General features: G+C 34.9%; 1 protein-coding gene across 2 annotated transcripts in view; it reads right to left on the reverse strand.

The window, feature by feature from the left end:
* Window positions 1-18,783, reverse strand: part of ELP4 (elongator acetyltransferase complex subunit 4) — a 148,767-nt gene that overhangs the window by 72,621 nt on the left and 57,363 nt on the right. Inside the window, exons 8-10 of one of the 2 annotated variants that reach the window (XM_074842000.1) lie at window positions 10,756-10,864; window positions 7,943-8,049; window positions 5,896-5,933 (exon numbers count right to left, since the gene is read on the reverse strand). In XM_074842000.1, the coding sequence (XP_074698101.1) occupies window positions 5,896-5,933; window positions 7,943-8,049; window positions 10,756-10,864 (254 nt within the window). The remainder of the gene's footprint in view (window positions 1-5,895; window positions 5,934-7,942; window positions 8,050-10,755; window positions 10,865-18,783) is intronic. The other variant, XM_074841999.1, reaches the window with a different exon arrangement.

Here is an 18,783-nt window from a genome sequence, read left to right on the forward strand (position 1 = left end):
CATCTTCCATGTGGAGGTGTAAAATCGTCCTATTCTCATTCTTTCCAGTAACAGCCCTGAATTCCTACTTCAATGCATTTCAATAAGGTTCAGGTATGATGTAGACCCATGATTAAGAAAATGTGACTTTCTAAAAGCTTTAATTTTCACTTTCCTGCATTTACAGAGATACACAAAATTCAGAAATTTGTTTTATTGTGTAACAGCATGATTGAATTTGTTATTCTTTGTAACATGAGGACATTATTCAACTATGAAATACGGTATTTTTATTAAAATTTGGTGGTATTTTAAAGAGCATTTAATGGAGGTGGCACTCAGTTCCTGCTGAGAAATGCTATGAATATGCTTAACTCTTTTTGCTACTTCACCACTCACCATCAATATATTTCTAACTTATACCCACAGACCTTTGTCTAAAAAGCACTGCTACTTTAGTGAAAAATATAATCCTTGTAGAGTTTTTTTAATCTCTACCAACCAACATTTTTACAAAATATCTCTTAGCCTACCTGTCTTCTAATACTAAGAAAGTGGGAATATGTCAACTACTTTATTTGTCTGGCAAATACAAGATAAGTTCACCCATTTATTTACAGACTGAACAAGGCCAATCCATTTCATGCTGCAGCACTGACCCTTAACACAGATCCTGTGCATGAGCAGTCCATTACAATATGTACAAGTGACCTTTAATTGCATTAATGGCTTTGTTGCATGTTCTTCCATTGCGACAACACAATTATGGTATAAATATTTCTAAACAACATGATTATTTATTTAAATAAAAATATATATGAATTCTGTTTACTGACAAGGAACTGCAGATGCACTGTGTTCTAAGTGTTAAAGTTTTGAGAAATTGAATGGAGCCCTCACTTATACTTGTATAATGTCAAACAACCCATAAAACAAAACTAATTATGAAATAGATTTCAGGATATTACAAATCTTCATATTCAATCTAAAAGTTAATGGTACCTTCCTGTATTTGTCTTCAAAATATTGAAATAATACAATTTACGTTATTCAGTATTACACAATAAGGAGATTTTTCAATTTTTTTTTTCATGTTTCACAAGATATAAGTGTTCTGAAATTCCATATACCACATAAAACTTATTACTTGGTTTCAGTTCTATGTACCATTAGCATTCAGAGGGTTTTTTCTTTTTAAATAGGAGCACTCCAAGTATTGTTTTACCTCAAGTTACTATAATTTAAAAATAATCTCCCAAAACTTTATCTAAATTGTACTGTCACAATTTTAAACACGTTTATTTATTCAAAATTGTTTGAAAGAATGTAATACATTTTTGACAGGCAGTCTTTTACAATATTGAAATAAAATCCTTGATTTCATCAAACCCTTCATATTCTGTGCCTTATTCCTGGAAGGCTCATGCCAAAATGATTTAGTTTGATTTTCTTTAACAATGGTAGGTTGGCTTGACAGCATCTGACAAAACAATTCAGTGAAGTACACCATACCAGGTAAAGAGAACCTGAACTGGCTACTAGATGAAATAATGCAAAATGGAGCTTGGAATTACAACAGAATTAGTTTTGCAGGAGAATCTTTTTACAGTATTATTAATTTCAGATTAAGAAAATGTTATGGTGTTATCATTACCATCTTTTGAACTGTGTTTAAGTAAGCCAGTGGTAATAATCAATGCAACAGTGGTCTGACTGGTCTAAATTTCAGCTGAACTTTATTACAATGTTTTATGTCTCTCTGTTAGAAAGTTTAGTTTTATACGCAGAATTCCCTGCATTTGAGACCCTGAGCTGAGTGGAACGTCCAGTACTGGAGTTTGCCAGGTATGATGTTATCCGCTCAAGGCAGGCTGAGAAGAAAGAGTCTTCCATGGTAAGCTCCAAGGGTACTTGTGTTCTCAAACACATGGGGATGAGAGGCCTCAAAGATTTTATTACATTAGAAAGTTAAAGAAATACATTTTCTGTAACACTTCAGAAAAGTTCTGTCTCACCTTTGAACCAGGACTACCTGTAAAGTTTCATCCATACTCCAGGCACTGGGCAGCCAGGCAGTCACAACCGTGTTACCCTCTGGCTTGGTAACAAAGCAGGTTCCATTCTGAGGTTGTAATGCCCTAACATGGGGTCAAGTCTTGTAATGTCACCAGTACACTATCTTAAAATACAGAGTTGCTTTTATCTATATATGAAGGTATATTGACTAAGCTCCATGTATCATGTAGCATGTATTAGCTTTGGTGCTACATCGTGTGAACTTTATCTCAGTGAACAAAAATTCGTTTCTGTATTTTACTAACCGACTGCTGTAGAACTATCATCTTACTTAAATTTCTAATAAACCAATGTTTTGCCTTTTGTCAGCTCTCAGGCTCACAGATTCTTTTTGTTAAAATATTGCCCAAAATAGTTAGTTAATTCAAATGTGTTTGTTTATTTACAAAATTAGTCAACTTTATAAACATCAGTGAAATATAATCAGGATTGGGGTGAGTCATAAATGAAGGCTGCTTCAAACCTTCTTGGAAGAAGTCTATAAGAAGTGATGCTATTAGAGTTACAGTAGACACTTTCTAATTCTCACTGATACAGAGGTTGGTATGGCATGTGTGCGTATTTTACATATATGCCGATCCCATATGTACTGGTGACAGGGTTGGTTTGTTCCTCCAGAGGAAATAGCTCACAAATAACCCTAAACCATTATGTCCATACCCTTGCTTGACACGTTTAATGAATAATTACATAATGGTTCCAGGAACGCAGTTCACTCAGTGACATCACCATCTCCCAAGCCACTTAGGACCAAACTTGTGCTATGCTAATCCCACACTGAAGCACTGCAGACATTTCTGACTCAGTCTTACCCACCTGTTTTGGCAAATAATCTATAGTGTTGGCTAACTGCACTTCTCCTTTGCAAATAAGAAGTTTACCACAGCATAGTCTGTATAAAATATGCAATGAAAAGTGATAGAATGAAAAAAAAAAGATAGAAATACAGAGATTTCAGATGGAAGCTACCTAAGATTTCCTGTTTTTAACTGCCAAATTTGCCATCTTAAAAGAAAAGTGTTTTAAGACTTCTTCTGAATACCAATGCTGGACACATAACATACACATGAATACCTGGAGTTGCAATTAAATCTTGCTTATTTCGGCAATCATTAATTTTCTTATAGTCCTTTATTGATAGATGAAGAAAGGACATTATTTTAATGCCTTTGGAATCATATATTTATTTTTAATTCTATATAGACTCAATTGCTGGTTGTTGTGATTATGTTTCCTTCCAAAGACAACCTTTTACTCTGGCAATTACCACTAGGAAAAATGCACTGCAGAGTGCTCCATAGTACCATATTGTATCTGCCTGTCACTGAGAAACCAGCAACTTTCCTGCCACAGGACTCCTCTAATTCTGATTTTCTTCTCCTGTTAGAAAACACCTCTCAGAAAGGAATCTCCTGAACTCAGACATTAAGCTCTGGAAACTTATTTTTGCTGCGTGGCAGTTCTTTATACAGTATAAGTGACTTGGCTTCAAACTGTGTTGTGTTTTAAAGATTTTTATTCTGGTTTGCACAGGTGTTACATAGCCATTAAAAAGAGAATCATATTAGCTGGCTTTTACTTGTGTATTGAGCAAAATAAAAAAAATTCACAACAACTTGTAGAAAAAAGCTTATTCTCTACACTACTAACAATTAAATGTTACCTTAAGACTTAAAAAATAGGCAGTAAAGCAAAACTAGGGGATTAAAAAAAAATATAGAAACTTCCCTATTTGTAAACATTTATCTGAATTTATCAAAAGTTTTAACTTTAAATACATAATTTCAGAGGCTTATGTTGACCAGACAGTAACAAAGGGAGCTAATCGAATATGAGTCTTCTCCAACTGTCTTGTCAAACCAGGTAATGATGTCCTGCCAGCCAAACTCAGAGGGAACATGTGAAACAAATACAAAAGTAAACAGGCCTTAAGCTGCCCAAGGGAAAGTCAGCAAGATGGCAATTTCAATCATTTGGAATAATACTAAAGCAGCCTTAGGCTTTTCTCAGAATGGAAACATGTCACTGTTACTGCAATATTTCAACAAATCAGACTGCAAAAGAAAGGAACACTTATGTAATCACAGCTGTGGAACAGTGCTTTACTCAATGGTGAGGTGGAAAATAATTAAGAGGAAATTCCCTTTTTTGCGAGTAATTGTAAATCTACCTAAATAACAAAGACAAACAATATTTCCTTAGAAATTCTGAGGAGTGAAAAATTCAAATTTAGGCACAGATTCCTTTAGTTTTGATACAGGAGGTTTTGGAACAACTAAGACAAAGTTCTATCAAATAAAGCTATGAACATAATATTCCTACAAAATTTATCAAATGTTGATAAAAGTTACATTCAGAGCTACAAACAAAGCAAAAAGTACTTCAAGAACAATTCTGCGGAAAAGTTTCATTAAGATGAACGGGTTGTCATATCATTTAACTGAGAAATCAAAAAATATTTCAAATATTTGGGGAACTTACCTAATCAGTAAACTTTCAGTATGTGTCTAGTCATGTAGCCATCTTTTAGTCAATCATCAGAAAATCAAAGGCAAATTGGCATGACTCAACCCAAACTTTAATACCGCATGATTGTGTCGTGTAAGCTTGTTTTGTGCGAGGGCTGCTGTGGTTTTAGCAGAGAGATTAACGACCGGACCTAAGCTGGCCTCCAAACCTTGCCCTGCTGATGCCTCAAGCCCTTTGAAGTCTGACCATCATACCTGGCAAAACAACAGTGGGAACTAGGCTGGTGTCAGATCTAATCAAGTTTCCTGCCTCAGCATAGCTAACTATGGGGTACACTAATTGGCCCAATTGCGGATTATACCTTTTGCTACAGATTCAAGACAATAATTTAGTCAAATGATGGTTTTTATCTCCTTCTAATTAAGATTCCAAAGTGGGAAGAAATAGGATTAGACAGGCTAACTTCAAAATTGTGTCCTTTAAAGTGGTATGCACATAAGATAGATCTCTGATAATATTGCGTATTGTAATAATATATTGCTAGTAACTAACATGTGAAGATTTGGGAAAGCTTGATATAGCTACTGCACCTTTTATCCTAAACATGTAAGTTTTCCTGGAAAGGGTCTACTTCATAATTTACAAATGGAAAATGAACACTCATAAATATTCATTAACAAACATTTTCATCGTGAATTAAAAAAATATCCCTTTAGAATACATTTCAGTCAATCTTATTTTGATGAAGAAGATACAAGAAAAACTGAAACAGTTAAAGATTCTGCAGACTATAAAGAGGCGGAGTCCGTCCCACAAAACTGCAATCTAATAAAACGGATTTGACATTTAAGGTTTTTTACTGATGAGGGTCAAACCATAAAGAGTTATTTAACTGATGAGCAAGCCAGAAATGAGAAAATCCATGTCCCATGCCCCTATTTTAAACTGTAAAAAAAGAATGGTCTAGTGATGAAAAAACTTTTTTGAGAAATTTTGCCATAAATCATAGCTTGTGTATTTCTAACTTTTCTTATGTAATTTGACCTTAAAGTGGCATTTCAAGTAGATGTCAATATTTTTACCCTAAATTGTGTATATAACTAAGCAGAAGCTTTCCAAAAAACGTAACGTACTCAAAATATATTTTCATTTCACATTAAGCTACATACTAAAGAAGTCATAAACTTAGTTGTACTTTGCACAAAGCACACTGTTGCTTGTAATGCACGTTTGTGCTGCTTTATGTTTTTACCACCAGAACCAAACCTGACTGCTGACTCATCACATTCTAACTGCAGAAACCCATTTTAGAAGACTGTATTCACAGCCCTTCTTAATTCAATTTTCCCTTGCTCCCATTTTCTTACTGACCTCATTGCTCCAGTCAGCCTTGCTGTAGTCTGCCTCCCCTAATAGTACAAGGAAGAAAAACATGTGTATTATAGATTAGGGAAATGTGTACAGGAAGATCACAGTAGGACAGTGATCTAACATGTTCGAAAAGGGCTAGTTTGTGTCAGTTCAGCTTACAGAAAGCATATTTCTAACAAAACCTGAAGTTATTCAAAAGGGGCTGCAGCTGAGCAATGAAGGGAGAAATTATACAAGTGGGTCATCTACACATGTCTAGGGCAACAGGTTGTTTCAAGAGTTCCACTACACCCCTGTTTCTAATGCTTCTGCCCCATGGCTAATTCAATTCTTTTTATAGAGCCTCCTGCTAAGATTGTTTTATTTTTTTTCCCTTCCAAATTACATTACAAATTAGAATCCCAAATAAGGCTGACAGAAAAAATTATATTCTGAGTCAGGATTCACAGTGAGGAAAAAAATCCCAAATATTCTAATTCATAGCTATAATAAATGAGAATTTACTATGCTGTGAAATGAGGGTGCACGCTTCTCTGCACTTCTGAAAACAGTAAGAACATTTGTATTTTAAAACCAAACATGGACTCTTAAGGTTTTTGTTTCTAATGTACTGCTCAAAAGGAGTTGTTAAAATAGTTTAATACCTCACCATGCCTGGTTTCACTAAGCGCATTCTCTGGAAAGTGAGAAACATTATAAAGGAATGTCTTGGGGAAAAAAAGCCCTCCTTCCAGTATTTGCCTTTAAGTGGCTTCTGAAGAGGATACCTCTAGTTGAGAAACTTCTAGCACTCATGCAGAGATGACCTGCATGAAGAACTGGCTGCCTGATTAACTATTAACTACTCTCAATAGGATTAGATAATTAAAGACATTGATGACCATTAATTAGGAGGAGGGCACCTTAATTTGTCACTTGATAGGCCCCTTTCAATGATTTATAGGTTAGGGCTACTTGCAATTGTGAAGGGGAGGGGGCACTGAAGAGAGAGAACCCTTAAGTTACCTTATCAAGTGGCCAGCTAAAAAGGGCAGAGGGTCAAATAAGGGCCAAAGTGGTCACTTAAGGGTGAAGTCCCAAACACCAAAGCAGTGCCAAGCCACATTGACCATCATTTGGTGATGGAGTAAAAAATATGCTAATTTATTGGTGGCAATTCTCTCTTTTTATGGTTTCAAGCAGTTAAGACAAGTGGCCTGCTTAAGAGCTTTTCATTTGAAAAGAGATTAAACAAAATGGTTTGTCAGGGATGCTTGGCTGTTTTATGTCTTTGTTAAAAAAAATTTGCCCAGACTGTACCGATGACTATCACATCACCCCGAAAGCCATCTTCCATCTCTAAGCATTACTTGGTTAATAAATACATCAGCTCTAATTGCTTAATAGTGCTATGTTCATTTGCTCTTTAGCAAGATTAAAATGAAATACATCTTTTGTATTACTGCCTTCTATCAGGACTGTCTGCATAAAGGTCACAGAAAAAAGTTTAAATTTAGTAGGAAATTTACTTAAGGACATTAGTGTAAATGATACTGTGTTTAAAATGACATAAAAGAGCGAAAGGTGGTTTCAGTAATGCAAAGAAAATGGTTTCTGAATACTGATAAGGACACTTATCCCTCATACCACACACAATTTTAGGCAGCATTATACATTAAAATCCCTCTACTGGGGTAATAACATGTAGCTACTTTCCCACCCACTAACACAAGTAAGAGCAAGTCATTAACATTTAATTAAATATGCTCCTGACATCCTTAGAAACATGTCACGCTTTGTTATTGAAGGTTGTGGCCTACTTTCCATGTACATTTTAAACCAAAATAAACTATTTATAACGGACTGGTTTAGTGCAGCAAATGAGACATTTTTAATTAGAAGACATATTGCGATATTTTACAAAAAACGTTGTGAACAGCAAAACCAGAACGAAATGAATTTACAACGTCTGATGCATATTTTATGTATTTCACAAAAAGAAACATAAGAGATGGGATTAGCTCCACCTTTTGGGTTCTAAATAGTGAAACAAAACTGTTTCTCTTACCTCAATGGTGAACAGCTTCCTTTTTAGTCTAAAAGCAAGGTCCTTCGTGTCTGACACATCACAGATCAAGCTATTAAGCCGAGGAATCTGATGTACGTGAACCAAACCTTGTGGAAAGAAAGAGTAAAGGAGGGAAAAAAATTAAGAAAACGCTGTCATCCAGATGCATAAATTAGAGTCTTACAGCAGAATTCTGTATATTTACACACACTCATCCTCCCCTTTTTAAACTGGAGCTTACTACCAGGAGCAATGAAGCAAACGGTGCGATTATACTCAAGTAATCAAGCAGAATAAGATAAACAGAAATCCTTGTGCGAGGAAAACTAATTGCACTTTGGTACAGAAGTACAGATGTAAAGAGGGATCTTAATACTTGTCAAAACTACAGCCGGTTTGTGTGTGATTTTCTCTTGTATTTACAGTAAGCAAATATGGCTATCACCTTGCATGCTGCCCACGGCACCACTGAGTGATCTTTATTTTATTAAATGCACCAGTAAGCAGCCAGCAAAACAAGGCTTATGGGTTACTGATAACCACTGAAGCTCTAATGAGAAGTACTTCATTTTGCGCCCTGATAATGACTTTTAAAAAGTTTCTGGAAAATACTAATTTAGATTATGATTTTCAATAAATTTTAACCCCTGTGCCATACTAGGAGAAATATGTTTTCTTCATGCAGGAGCCTTTTATAGCTGTTCAGATGTTTTTAACAGTACTAGGTGCACTGCAAGCTCTGCATTCTGTCAGCTGCAACTCAAGCTGATTTTTTCTGACAAGGACGCTGGATGGTTTTTGTGCAGCCTAATATAGTTTCTGAACAACCTAAGGGTGATTTTCTACATCTGAAAACCAGGAAAATTCTACAGGGCTTCTCAGTTACTGGCCTATATTTGCTATTCATAAAGTCAGCGTCTAAATGGAAATACCGAACATTTAGAAAAGACATCTTGCTTGAAAACGGCAGCTGTGAGAAAAACCCCAAACACTAAAACCCTAATTTAAAATAAGGCAAGTATTTTTCAGGGTTTTATTTATTTTTTAAAAAGAAGAATAAGGGAAGAAAGTTTCCTAATATTGAAATACTTTGAAAAGCATAATTTTTATGGGTATTAAATACAAAAATTCTCAATAATATTAGAAAAATATTTTTACACTTTGAAACCTCCTATCCCTGCCTCCTGACTGGTGACATAAAAGAATTATTTGTTTGGCGTCTGAATTAAAAATATAATTATTATATATAGGAACAGCAAGTATAACACAGGGTTGCTTATATACAGTATTCTAAAAATTTTATTGAAGGATCATCTATAACATTCTTTTGTTATTTTATTTACTTTTCAACCATTAAAATTTGCAGGCAGCTTAATAAAATCATTAATGCAGGATTCATTAAATAATGAAATAATTTAATCAAATTTCTCCTGAGTAATGTCAAAATCTTCCATCACCTGCAGTAAATAAATCATCTTAAAATACATTCATAAGGAAAAGAATCCACAAAGTTAAAATTGTTAAAAATACCTATTTTTAGAATATTAAATTTAGGTTGCCTAAACCTCAAAAGTTATGTATACTGGCATATAATTTTTATTAAGTAGTACCAAAAATTATTTAGCATACATTTTTACAGGGAACCAGGAAATAACTGCTAAAACACACATTGTCTTAAAGGATCTCTTCAGTACTGAGAAAAGGAGTATCAAATTGACAGAATTATGTTAGCATAAACAAATGCCACATCACGATTATACACTTGGAAAAATAATTAGGCAAATTATTCTAGCTTTTGTTCATGGTTTCTTTTTCATTCACCTTTTTTCAGATAATGAAATGTGCACTATTTTCATAGCCAAAAAGATTTTTCTCTGATTTATTAATTACAGCCTGCATACACACAGTGGTGTCTCAACACCATCTTTGCTTCTTTTTCTATATATTCTGCTATGGAAAACACTGCCACATTCTCACATGTTTACAGCAGGTTTCAGATAAGCAGTTTACTTTCAACTAAAGGTTTCCATGGAACTACAGTAGTATCACAATAATAATAGCTGTAATTTATGCACACTCAGAGCGCTGCTCTGGATTAGCTAAAACTGTTTGTTATTCACTGCTTTGGCTAGGCATAACTTCTAATATTTTAAAATTTAAATAGTTCTGCTGCAACAGCTAACAAAATCTTTGGGAAACAAAATGCAAGATTAAACACCATTACACATTTTGAAGATAAATCACTTGAAAGGCTACATGACTTTTTACCAAAATTAGTTTCATATTTTACATGCCACATAAATCCACATTCATTTCTTTAAATGCGGAAGTGCAATAACTTAAAGCTGAAAAATAGAACATTATTTTTAGATAAAATTTATATAGCACATCGTTTAGCAGTTTATTCACCTTAATATAATAAATGTTTTTCCGTGTTCTCTATTTAAAACTTGGCAGATCAAAAGTATTGATTTCATGACAAGTTCAGCTCGCTGGTCAGATGATTGCCAAGCCTCCTCTGCATGTGAATTCCCCAAAGCCTGCCTGTTGAGATGTACATCTGATTGAGCCATGCCTCAGTAATACGGCTTGACAACATGCAAGGAGTTGCCATGTTTCCTTTGCAGCCTTAATGCACTTTACTGAAAATTTTCCTAACTCAAGACTGGTTAGCAAGGAGAAACATTTAAGAGGTATATTCTAAAATGAAATCAAACGCTACTTTATAGCAGATACCCAATTGGAGGGTAAGCCGCTAAGTGCCCTAGAAACACTCAGGGTAGACTTTTTGCATTGCTAAAGATGGAACTTACCGTGGTAATCCTTGTATAATGGATTGGTTTCTCTCTCAGAGCCAATAAATGATTCAAGACCAACTACCATATCTGACAAGTTTGTTACACGTTCCATAATTGCTTTATTCTGTAAGACATGGAAACAAAATACACATCCTATGTGATGAAAAAGGTAATTAATGTTCATAGAGTAAGCCTTGGTCTTCTCAATGACAAAATGTGGGGAAAAAATAGGTCATCAATACTTAGAAATTACATTAAAGGGTTTTTTTCTTTAAAAAAGACAGACTTGAAGTTTCTGTCTAAAGAAAACATACATTTGACAAGGAGAAACCATAAAAGGGCTAACTCAGCACTAAATTAATATTTTCCTAAATCTTTGTAACATAAGCATTTGCTCACATCAGAGATATTTACAAGCTATGTGGCAGTTAAGCACCTCTCATTGACTTCCACTATGAGTCAGATGCCCAGCTTTCGTTTGTGTTCTGAAAACCTTGGTTTTTAATACACTTAGACATATCACCTCTAGTACTTTGAGCAAGCACAACCCACATGATTATTTATTTTGGTCATCAGTCCAACAACATGAAAAACCAAAGCATTTTTTCCACTACTTTTCTTTCTAAAAGTTCCTCTCTACATGACATATGAATCTAAAGCTTCAAGTTGCGTTACCATTTCTCAATATATTTGTGATTTATAAGTGATGCCTTATGTCTTGTGCAACAATGTACTGTCACGCGCCTAAAATAAGCTGTTTTCCGTGGTTTTCTTTACTTAATTTATATAGCAGAAAGCAACATTCAAAGGTCACAGCAGAGATCTTCAGAGGTAACTCAGGATAAAATGTTCTTAAATGCTTTGATGATGTCAGTATTTAATGAGCAAAAAACAGAGACAAATCTGTACTAAGAAGCAAACTATTTCTTTAAGACAAGAATTAGTTATCTTCAAGCTGCCTGGACAGCTGGTATGCTCTTGTTCTTGATGGCTGTAGGTGCTATGCCCATCATACTTTCAGGGGTATCAAGACCAATCACCTCAAAATACCCATTTCAAGTATGAAGAACTAGCTCTGTAGCTCCAAGTTATAGTTTTGTATTTTTTATTTATTTTAAAGGATTTTGTACGTTCTGCACTTCTTTCATAAACTATACGACTGACGCTTATTATGAAAGGTCAATTTAAATACTGTCAAACTATGTGATAATAACAATTTATAAAGTAATTAGAAGGAGAGAGAATGGAAACATCCCTAGATATGTTAGAAAAGTCTATGCATTGTACTGATATACAGGTTTATTAAAATGGTCATCAATACACCAACTGCTTTCATGAACTCACATTTCAATAACAGCATACTCCCTACCCACAGAGAAGCTTATGAAGCAGACGTGAAAGGTGAACATTTACTACTCCCATCAAACCATAATCTGAATTCTGATTTTTGACTGCTACAGAAAGTAACTTGTGGCCTGTCCTGCACAGCCCAATCTGCTCAGGTCACAAGGCCTAAATCCACTGATCCCATGGTACCTTTACACCCCCTCCCTTCCCCACCTTATGGGCCAGATGGCATTAAATCCTGGGGACTGGTCTCTTTTCAAAGCCGCTACTTGTGCACAGGCCAAAATGATCTATCCCCATGGAATCAGGGAACTTAAATTTTACCTACAAAGTCTAATGATGGATAATGTAGTGTTATAATACAGAATTTCCTTTCTAAGGAATAACATAAGTGATCTAAGGTAAAAGAACACTGCCTACACATCAATCCCTAAACTTCATTATTATATCCACCCCTGAAATATTAAAGCTGACTCGCATATTATTTCCTCTTCTAGGAAGAGAGACAGTATACTGTATTTTATGGAAGCTTTCGGTCACATTATTCTATGGAGGCAATCACATAAAGATGGTACAAATATAAATCTGAAGTAGCCAGTGACTTCTATAAATCCACAGACCAGAAATTACCATATTATGCCAGTTCTTTTGCTGGATGTTACTTGTATAAGCAAGAAATACAAAATTGTTACATAAATAAATAAACACTGGTGATTTCTGGAACCAAGTCATATTCTATCACTTGCAAAAATATCTTCTGTCCATTAACATTTTTGCTTGCTGGGTCTGGTAACAATGGGTTACAAACACTGTGTAAAGATACTCAACCATTACCAAGGTATCCTCATCATTAACAGTCCTGCAAATCGTAAGAACAGCATCTTTCCTATTTGGTCTTAATTCCGGAAAGATTAAAGTGAGGGATAGCAATTCAATATTTGCCTAATGACACATACTTCAATATGTTGGTTTCAGCTCTTCTTCTGAATGGGTTTGCTTTCCTAAATGGTAGTCTGTTTGCCCATGTAGATTTTGTTTTTGTTTTTAAAGTGTGTCAAAATATTCTCCTGGCTTAATGCAGTTTATCTTGGGAAATATTTTGCACAGTGAATTGCCACACCAAACAGACATTTGCTTATGTGGCATTGTTGTCATAGATCTGTATCTATCATGTATTTTCTAGTTTGCAGTGTTCAGCACATTAATGTCCAATCAAAGCTGACGTCAGCACACAGATAGTTGTGATGTATGGCATACTGACATAAACACACAAATCATGTTGCCCCATCTGGGCCTGAAAATTTAACAGAGCTCCAGATCTTCCTCCAGCCCCATACAAATCTACCTCCTGCTTCTGGCATAAACTTGGCAGCTCTGGAGGTGAGCCAGGACATGGTTAGGAGGGAAGCCAGGAATGGGGAGATTCAGGGAAAGAGTTTGTTGGCAGCTAGAAGAGGTATTGTTTTAAATTACACTAAAAAATAAAAAAACCCCAACCCAGTCCTGGAAAGTTTTCAGTCTTGCTAGAGGTACTGCAGTTTTTCTAAATTAGTTAGTTCAGCCAAAATGTAATTATTCTAACAACATGGTAGCAACCCTGTTGTGCAGGCTGGACTAGGCATCTCTTCTATATCTTACTTTGTGCTCACCGTTTTAGACAGACATTTTCTTTTAAGTGCAAACTCGCAATATTTGGGCTCAACCAAAGTGTACTTTCAAAACAATGTCTCAAGAAAATCCATGTAGCTAGCTGGAGATGTAAATGGGAACTATACATATGTGTTTAACCAGCTTTTAGGAAGGGCAATTATGGAAAAAGATTGCTTTGCCCTACTAATTTATTTGAAGAATCTACATAGCTTTGAGTAATTATTTGTGCATGCTTAAAAATATTTATTTACAAATAAAGCTGTTCAAAATGCATCATATTCTGTGTCTGAGTATAAAGCACGGTATTCTACTAACACAAATATTTATATAGCCTGTATGCTCAAACTTACATACTGAAATTAATACTGTGTGTTTCTACTGGATTGAGTTCTTAATGTACCACAATTTTATCATTACTACTATTAATTAAATCAATCTTGGTTCATCTGGATTCCGTATTAGGAAAAAAATCTTTTTTATTCTGCTCTAATTTCTGGTTCTCTGATTTCCTGTCAAAATTTTTCTAACACCCAGAGATATATCCTCCCATTTTTATTTTGTCAGTTTCTAAAGAAATTAAAAACCTCACAAAATTTACATAATAAAAATATTTAAATTCTCAGTCCTTGCACTGCATTAAGTAAAGTCAAAGAATGGAAAATTTTCTTAGAACAGTTTCAACTTATAGTACATATAATCTCAAAATTTAAAAGGAAATTAAGAGACTCATGTTAAAGTTCTATAATGAGATTCAACCAGAACCTGTATAAATACATTAAGATCTTGACTCACATGGGCTTTGTGTATTTGAATTTGTATTCTGACCAATTTTAACATAATTTTAATACGGATTTATATATTGAATTGAAAATAAGGTATTTTAAGACTACGTCTCTTTTCAAAGAGACGTTAGGCCTATGTTTTGGTAGAGGGCTGTCTTTGACTTCTGTACCTTTACATTCTGCTAATCTAATCCCATCACTAATTTTATTTTAAAACATTTAATTAAGAGTTAATACACTGAATACTAAAATGGGTTTCATTACCTAAAAAACTAGTTACAAACAACTGCTAGCACTGGGACAAACCCCAGTTCAAACGGTGAGTTGCATATGTTCTGCATGACAGCACAGAATTTAAGGATGAATACCCGCAAGTCTAGGTAAAACTGTAATTGTAGGCAACAATTTGTGTGTTGCCAACAGGTGAGTCCAGTAATCCTAACACTTCATTTGAAAGAAGGTCTCAACAATAAACAGCAAGCAAGCAAGTTCATGCAAAGTAATACGAACCTTAGGAACTTAAAGCAAATATTGGTGTGTGAATTTTCCAATAAAGCTCAAAAATTGGTTGTGCCTTTTTTGTCTCTGTCACATTCTGTCATAAAGCTGAAGTAATCTTAGTGCTGTAACATAGGCAGTCACATTGGACTATAATGAAACACTGCCTGGATATTCAATAGATGAAATAATTCTTGATATTGTCTGAGAGATTATCACACAATGATGTGGCAATGACTTCACAATATACAAATATTTACCACTTGTCACTACTACAGAATTGCCAAAGGATTTTAAATTGAAAAGATAAAATGTTAATATTAAGAAACATGGCTTAAATATTTATCACCATTCGTTAATAATTACGGCTCAGAAAATCACAGAATTATCCATACATATTATTTTGGTAAAATAAATTAGGTATCAGGCCCTTGTATTAGTTTTATAAAGAGATACAGTTTGTGCACTTTTTCATTATTCACAAATCCTGAAAATAAAAGATTAATAACCGCTCTGCCAGAAAGTGTTATATCAGTAATTAACAGACTGTAAAGTATAACATTCTATACTTATTCTGACTCTTAATTGATTAGCACTGTTGTCAGTGCTTGCACACAATAATTCTACTAACTGAACTTTGAATTTTGGCTCTAAAATGAATGTACACTCAGATCACTGGAATACAAGATGAGCAACAGTACATTAACTAATTTTGGTATGTAGAAATCTGTATCAATATCACAAGAAAACTGAATACAAGCATGACGTCTTTGCTGGAAGACAGATATCCTAGAAATATACTTCAGGGATTTTCTACAAACTACAATGCCTTTGATGAGAAATCCACATTTAGGGATTCTGACTGATTAGGCATCTTCTTTTACCTCTGAAGAACCCTAGTGACTATAATAGAACTTAACTATAAATATCCGTTCACGTGGCTGAAATCACAGAGGCATTGATTTTGGTTGATTTGTTTATATGTGCACTGTATTACATTAGCTAATTTCAAGCAATGAATAGTATCTTTGAATAATTTAATACAAGTTACAGAAGCAAAGAAAGAACATGTAGCGAAGACACAAGCAAGTAATTAGATGCAATGTACTCTTAAAAATGGGAAGGGAGTAACAAAGCATCTGTTGGGCAATATGTTACACGATGTATTAATTCAAAATTTTGGTTGTTCTCTTAAAGTTGCTTTTAATAATGTTTGTCCTGATCGTCTAACTGAAACTAGTTAGAACTAGTACTTTTGTTTCTTAAAAACTCAAAATATTTGAGCCGTGGTTTCCTTATCTTACACCTAAAACACTATCACTGCTATGGGAACTCTGCAATGTTATTATCAAATATATCAGATGAGGGTGGATGACACAGTATCCAATTAAAAAATTCTGTATAAATTTTCAGGAAAAATAATCAGGAAATAAAAACTAAATATCACACACTGAAAAAAAAACCCCAACTTTGGATCTTCACTGAAGATGGATGGGCTGGACTTGCCTGTTACTTGAGCTATAAAAGAATCTAATGACAGCAAACCTTGGCACCCTACAAAATAAAAAGTATGTCTGTTTTGCCATTGGAGGGAAGACCTCAAGGCCAACAGTGAAATGCGTGATGACTCAATATAGATAAAACAAGCAAGTCACTAACAGTTGCCACTGAGGGCTACAAAAATGAAAGTGAGAACAAAGACTACAGTAGTTTAAATCAAACTTTCCATCTGTTGATCTCCAAGTGCTTTACAAAAGACAAGCAAGTGCTGCATTCCTCATTTCCAAGTCATGTAACAAGTACAAAGATGTCACGTGAGTTGTCCAAAGTCACAAGCCAGTGAACAGTGAGCTGGGAACTGAACTCAGCCTTTCGTTGAAGCCCTGTCTATCCCCCTCTATTTGAGGCTTGGTGTAGGAGGCTGCATCTATGGCTTTGGGGTACCAGGAAAATATTTGGTGGTATCATGAAGATGATGTGGAAGTCAAAGCCCAGAAAGCTGGATGCTGAAAATCCTGTTGTTATCTGGCTGAATGAGGTGACAGATGTAGGGCATTAAAGTGTGACACTTTTTGAGCTGAATCCCTGTCCAGTATTTTTCTCTTCTGACTATCCTTAGCATTCAGTAGCTGAAAGCACAGGCTGCATGTGACTATGAATGGTTCTGGGGTGCAGGGCTCTTGCATGAGTCTTGCTGCAGTGGGTAGATGTAATAAGCCTGACTGAGCACTTCTCCAGTGGAGGGTGAAGAGCTGGAAAGAAATGAGTGCAAGGTCTGGGCTGAGATGAGCCCAGCATCTCCCCTGAACACTATCTGGTGGTCCTTATTAATGAGATTGTCTCATTGGTATAAAAGCATATATATGGAAAACGGTATGTTATTATTTGTCTTTAATTATCACAAAAATGAACTGACCATTTGAACAGATTTGTTTACAAAGTTAAACATAAAATATTCAATGCTACAAGTTGGTCATAGTGTAGTATAAAATACAGATGCAAAAGTAGACTGAAAGAATGGGTCATATTACAAAAGAGACATAACAAAACTGCTGAAATTAATGAGTTTGAGACCAACTGGCTTAACTAAAAACCTATGACTCCACTGGGAATTATTCATTATAAGAAAAAGGTTTAGGACTTCCTTTTGTTGCCATTTTGCCTGAACAAAATGTCATTGCAGTTTGCTTACCAATTCAGAAAGGCTAACTACTGCTGCAGTTTTAATTCTTTAAACAGTGAATTGCATTTTATACACAGGTGACCAAAAAGTTCTTCCACTATTTGTTTCAATTAATAGTACACAAATATCAAAAGGAACATCTAACTGATGTTGGTAGTCAAGTGGCAAGATTCTGAAATATAAAATCATTTAAAAAACTAATCCCTTATTCAGTATGAAATGATAGGCTGTCATCAGGAGCAGGCTGGCAAAGCTAGGTCCAGATGGGAAACTGGCTGGGCAATAAGAAGAGGTAGGGTGGAAATGATGGGTAGGCTGGAAACGATGGGAACCCAAGGAAAGACATGACTGCTCCCTCTGCTGGCAAGGTTCTCACCTGCTTTAATTTTTAACTAATGAGTAGGCATTTCTTTAATTATTTAGGATCTAGCCAATAAATAATGCAGAATGTTCCTTCCTCAGTCTGTTGCTGTGTGTTTGCACATTTTTGAACTTATGGTGCCCTATTTCACTAGAATAATTTGCCATAGAATTAAGGCTCACATGGATATCTAATGGTAGAATTACTGGCATTATATTTCAATTGTTCATAAAATGAAAGGCAAGATTAAGCTATTTAACCTTCAAAATATTCTATTTTACAGTGTATACACATTTCGTATTTAATTTACATATTTAATAATATTATGATAAATTGCTCACCATATCGTACTATAACAAGAACCCTTTATGTAGCAGTAAGATACTATGAAATGAAATATTCTGCAACACAAACATACTAAGTTACACATCATACCATACCAAGTGCCATTCTTCCATGAGTAAAATTCATGACCAGAGAATTCAGCGATAATGCTTGTATTAAAACTTAATTAAAAGATGCAGATAAGTAATTAATTACTTGATTTGTGATATAAATTAATAGCTGCAGTAAGAACATTTAGAAAAAATCTGTTCTAGGATTTTGGCCTACAACCAGAAGCTCCCAGAACAGGAGGGATCAGCTTTTTTTGCCCACTGTTCTCATCTGAATCCTGGCTGAAAAGCTACTCCAGCTCCCAGCTTTCCAGAAGGCTCCATCCC

This window comes from Strix aluco, chromosome 16 (assembly GCF_031877795.1).
Source record: "Strix aluco isolate bStrAlu1 chromosome 16, bStrAlu1.hap1, whole genome shotgun sequence".
Classification (NCBI taxonomy): Eukaryota; Metazoa; Chordata; class Aves; order Strigiformes; family Strigidae; genus Strix; species Strix aluco.